Source organism: Sinocyclocheilus rhinocerous, unplaced genomic scaffold, assembly GCF_001515625.1.
Source record: "Sinocyclocheilus rhinocerous isolate Xijiao unplaced genomic scaffold, SAMN03320098_v1.1 scaffold1, whole genome shotgun sequence".
NCBI classification, from domain to species: Eukaryota; Metazoa; Chordata; class Actinopteri; order Cypriniformes; family Cyprinidae; genus Sinocyclocheilus; species Sinocyclocheilus rhinocerous.
The window spans coordinates 868,369-873,934 of record NW_015638974.1 but is presented as its reverse complement, the minus strand read 5'-3'; the positions used below and the strand labels follow the sequence as shown (position 1 = coordinate 873,934).

Genomic DNA, 5,566 nt, shown 5'->3' with positions numbered 1-5,566 from the left:
TTTCAAAAGGTTGAAAATTGTTGCTGTTACAGTAACAAACACTTTACAAAGTACAGCGTAGTCATTATAAAACAAGAAATACATACTGGACAACCACAGTAAGAGTTTGCACAAAAAAAATCAGTTGTGAAAAAAATACTGTCTCTTGCAGTTAGTGTATTAACCTGTTTACATTTCTAAATAATGAGTATAAAAAAGTACAAATATTTTTATTATGTAGAAATCTACATAAATATCTAGTATACCTGTAAAAATGTTAGTCAATTTTTTTTTATTTTTTAAATATTCAATATCTATAATATGAAGTTCCTATAAAGTTACTTCAGATTACTCCTAATGCAGTACATAGAAAATCCCCAAAAAGCAAAAAAAATAAAATAAAATAAAAAAATATATATAGTATTTATTATGCATATTGGATTGGTCTTAAATATTCACTTTTTAATTCTTAACCTATTGAGTCATCATTGTGAGAATGTCATGTGAGTAGATCATAGACTATAGTAAACACTACAGGAAACATTAATGGCTCTTGTAAAGATCAGCTGGGGGATAAAACATTGCAAAATGAACCGCTGTGGACGGATGTGTGCGGGGCTCTGAGGTCAGATTTTGTCTGCATTGTGGGGACCAAATGTCCCCACAGGAATAGCAAAACCCAAAATCACCTCCGTTGTAGGGATCAGCCAAAGGTCCCCACAAGGAAAATGGCTTAATAAACATACTAAATAACGTATTAATAACATTGTAAAAAAAAATGCTGAAAGGTTTATATGAGGGTTAGGGGATAGAAAACATCATGAACTCAAAATAAAAACAAAAGGAGTCACTGGAAAATCCCAACCTTGATAGAAAAACAAGCATGTATATTTGTACGTGTGTGTTTTGGTGTTAAGAAACAGAATTTTTCCAGTCTGTCTAGTATGGCATTCTTAAAACCAAACCTGTTTCTTATTGTAAGTCTGACAAACAGACAAGGTGTGTGTGTGTGTGTGTTTTCATAGTCCTAATCAATCCCAGTTCTTATGGATTTCTTTGAACTAGCAATAGAAACAGTTGTTTACAGATTGAAATTTGCATTTGATGGCTTGCGGTGTGAGTAAGTTTGAATCATGAAACAATCTGGCCCGTGTCTGACCATGAAGTGTGTGTGTGTGTGTGTGTGTTTCTCATTACAGTGTTATGATAAGAGAGACTGATGATGCTTTGAATGAAAAATGTTTTAGGAAACAACTTCATTTCGATTATAGTAGCAGTGTTTCCAAATCTGTAAATCTCAAACACAAACAATCTCTCTCCTCATCGATGTGTTTTTTCTGTATTCATCTGCAGGTGTGGGTGAATATTGGCTTCAGTGTTTACATGTTCATTTACTGAGTGCTGAGTCATATAATGTTTTAATGAAATATGAATCAGAGCATATGCACTCATGTGCTTTCAGTCTCATTTTAATATAAATTATAAATGATTGAAAGCCTTTTTAAATATACAGTCACATATACAGCTCGGTTTGAGCCAGATGTGAGTGTGTTTTGAGTGGAAGACAGCAGTGTCCTCTTGAAGAGCTAAATGTGTTTGCTTTTTTTGATTAACTCTTGCCAGATAAGACAGCCAATGTTGATTAATTTTCTGAAATCTAATCGTCTTAGCCATTCAATTTTGATTTTAATCTTTTTGTTAATAAGATCTCAAGCAAACACGCCTGCCCATATAATCTCTGATTTAAAGTGGTCAAATCCCTGTCTTCATCTGTGTGGTGAAAGAGTCATTACTCAGGACTGAATCTGCTCTGGATGTGTGTGTGTGTGTGTGTGTGTGTTGTTATTGTGCAGGGCTGTGAGGGTTTCCAGGTGGATGTTTGCGGTGTGTGTGCAGGGGACGGGAGCTCGTGTGAGCTGTTCAGCGGGACACTCGTTCTTTCCGTGCTCTCTGTTGGCTACCACAAGATCCTGGACATTCCCGCTGGAGCTCAACGAATCAAATTACAGGAAACACAGAAGACCAGGAACTACTTAGGTAATTGAGCTGAATTCCTGCTAGCTCTTCTTTTTTTTTTTTTTTACTTCAGGATCATTATGATGGCATGTTCCTCAAATAGGGTACAATTTAGTGTCCCATTAAGCATTCAAGACATAAAATATACTCTGAGAACCTCTGTTAATTTTTTACACAAATGTTACTATTGACTGCATTTGTTGTTTGCAGCCGTTCAACAGTGTTATGAGAGTATAGGATAAAATTGTCAAACAAATAATGTACACTACCTTTCAAAAGTTTGGGGTCGCATTGATTTTGATTGTTTTTGAAAAAAAATCACCAATGCTCAAAAAAACAAACAAACAAAAAAACTGTAAAAACAAAACAAAAAAGAAGTAATATTGTGAAATATCATTACAATGTAAAATAACTGTTCCTATTCTTGTGATGTCAAAGCTGAATTTTCAGCATCATTACTCCAGTCTTCAGTGTCACATGATCCTTCAGAAATCATTCTAATATGCTGATTTGCTGCTCAAGAAACATTTCAATGTTGAAAACAGTTGTGCTGCCGAATATTTTTGTGGAAACCTTGATATACAGTATATTAAAACAAACTGCATTTATGTAAAATAGATATTTTGTAACATTATAAATGTCACTCTTGATCAGTTAAATGAATCCTTGCCGAATAAAAATATTAATTTCTTTAAAATATATATATATTTTCCATGCACCCAAATTTCTAAGTGTACCAATAACTGCAAATCAACATTTGGTCCAGTTCAGCTTAATTTAGACTAAATCTGCAATATTGTTACATGTTATTACACAATAAAAAAAAATCTGAATATGTTTGTTGGTAGAAAATAAAAATGAAATCACACAAATCAGTGTGATTTTACCCCTTTTTTTCAAACTGAATATAAAATGTAATAGAAAAAACAGCTCCTAAAATATTTCGTTTCATCCTGAAGTTTTAAACTCCTCCTTCCACTGTCCATTTATTAAAAAAAAAAAAAACTTTATTCTTCAGAGTGCCATATCTTAAGATATAGCTGGTTTTACTGTGTATGGTTTCTAGCTGGTCCAAGCTGGCAGAGCACTTTGTACTAGCAGAATAACAGCTACCACATTCCAGTCACCAGCTGGTGTGGCCTGGTGTTTCCAGTAGGGTTAATATGTGGTATGGAACCACCAGGTGTCCACCTTCCATCCATCATCTCCCCCACCCCCTCTGTTTCTTCAAGCTCTCAGGACAGCGACTGGTGAGTCAGTGATAAACGGTGATTGGGTGATCGACAGGCCAGGACAGTTCTACGCCGCGGCTACTCAGCTCACATACAAACGGCCCAATGAGATACGCAGCAGAGCGGGAGAATCCATCACTGCTCCTGGCCCAACCAATCAGGAGCTGCATCTCTTTGTGAGAGACCACTCCTACTGTATGACATCACAAAACTGCCTTGACTAAAGATACAAATAGAATGTGGTTTAGTGTGGCTGCACTTATTCTGCACTTCAAGAAAAGTCCAATGTACTGTGTTAATATATGAAAGTGTTTTTGTATTGATTTTTCATACACCTATTCTGAATTACACATTGCAATATGTTGTGTTTTAGGGTTAAACCCATAAACTTAACGGATAATGTCCTGGCAGAAAATGACAAGTACCTTTTTTTTTTTTTTTACAGTGTGATGTATTGTGTTAGAAAGAAGTATATATATTCTTATGATAACATTAGCTTCTGATTAAGTCCATATGAATAGTGTGTGGATTTTTAGTTTTAAACTCCATATTTTTCAGGTGATTTATCAGCAACCCAATCCAGCAGTGTATTATGAATACATTCTACCCAAAGAACCCATCACCGACAATCATTCAGATGCATATTCTTTCTCTAGTGTACTTCCTCTGGGTAAGTTTTTCTTTAAAGGGATAGTTCATCCAAAAATGAAAATTCTGACATCATTTCCTCACCCTCAAGTTGTTCCAAACAACTTTCTTTGTTTCAAGTTTCAAGTTTCTTTCTTCTGCTAAACACAAAAGAAGGTATTGTGAATAATGCTGGTAACCAAACGTTTGCTTGTAGCCATTGACTTCCATAGTCTGTTATAGTACATCTATACATAGTACTTTCATACATAGTTTTATAGTAAAATACTATAAATGTCAATGTGGCTTAAGTGTTCAAAAGTTTGGAATCAAGCCTGTGTTTAAAATATATATAATTTAATAGTAAAGACTATTAAATTAATCTTTTTCAAATAAATCCCGTTCATTTGAACTTATTTTCAACCATGAATTCTGGAAAAATGTATCCCTGTTCCCACAAAACTATTAAACAATTTTTTGACATAATAATTAAAAAGAAAATGTTTCTTGAGCAGCAAATCAGCATATTAGAATGATTTCTGAAGGATCATGTGACACTGAAGACTGGAGTAATGCTGCTGAAAATTTTAAAATATATTGAAATAGAAAATATTGTAAATTGCAATAATATTTCACAATATTACTGTTTTTACTATATTTTTGCTCAAGTAAATGCAGCCTTGGTGAACATAAGAGACATAAATATTTAAAAATCTTACAGACTCCAAACTTTTGAATGATTATGTATTCCAAAAAGTAACCAGAAGAATGTAGATTAATATGACCATTTCTATTCTGTTTAGCTAACGTTCACTTCACCTTCCAATGACATGTTAGGGAATGATTAACAGAATGTTTCTGTTTTTTATGAATTTTTAAAAAAGTGATATTTTCTAGGTAATAGGGAAATGTACTGTATGTGCTGAAATATTTTACCTTTTTTTCTTGCACGTATTGTAAAATCTTACGCAACCATCCCTCAATTTCTTTCTGTCTCTCCCTTTTCCTCTCTCTCTCTCATCCTCCAGCAGAGAGTCGTGGAATATTTCCTGATCCTGAGAATAGTGACAGTGAAAACTCACTGAGCAGCTCTCATCCTAACCAAGTTCCATCGGACCCTATAACCCCTGAACCAGTTCCTCTGTACAGCTGGGTTGCCATGACAACAACACCCTGCAGTGCCACCTGTGGAACAGGTACTTCAGTTATTAGTGATTACATTATGTATCAACACCTTGCATTGTGTGTTTGTGGTTCTTTCTTCCTGTTTAATTCGGTCTGGGTAAACTAAGTGAGCTGTTAAAAGATCCCTAGAATATGTTCAAGACAGAAATAGAAAATAATTGTTAGCTTTTCAGTATTTCTGGCCCTGAGACATGTAAACACATTGCTGTGTCTGATGAATGATGTTCTGTATTATAAGATAGTGACACACACACAACATTCATGCATTCCAGGCCATTGCAGAGGTTTCATAATGTCCTCACTGTTTAAAATCTAAATCAAAACCAGAGGAACCATACTTTTGTGTCTGCAAATAAAAGCAAAACAGATCGGTATTCTCTTAGCAGCAGACACTGTACTTGTAAGACATCACAATGACAATGTTATGTCTTCCTGTCTGTCTGTTTAATCTGTTTGTCTGATGTGTGTGTGTGTGTGTGTGAGTGTGCGTGCGTGTGTGTGTGTGTGTGTGTGTGTGTGCGTGTGTG

At 34.8% G+C, this 5,566-nt stretch overlaps 1 protein-coding gene across 2 annotated transcripts in view; it reads left to right on the top strand.

The window, feature by feature from the left end:
• LOC107750434 (thrombospondin type-1 domain-containing protein 4-like) overlaps positions 1-5,566 on the top strand; it is a 13,117-nt gene that overhangs the window by 518 nt on the left and 7,033 nt on the right. For both annotated transcript variants that reach the window (XM_016565800.1, XM_016565799.1), the window contains exons 2-5: positions 1,833-2,016; positions 3,228-3,403; positions 3,786-3,897; positions 4,883-5,050. In XM_016565800.1, the coding sequence (XP_016421286.1) occupies positions 1,833-2,016; positions 3,228-3,403; positions 3,786-3,897; positions 4,883-5,050 (640 nt within the window). The remainder of the gene's footprint in view (positions 1-1,832; positions 2,017-3,227; positions 3,404-3,785; positions 3,898-4,882; positions 5,051-5,566) is intronic.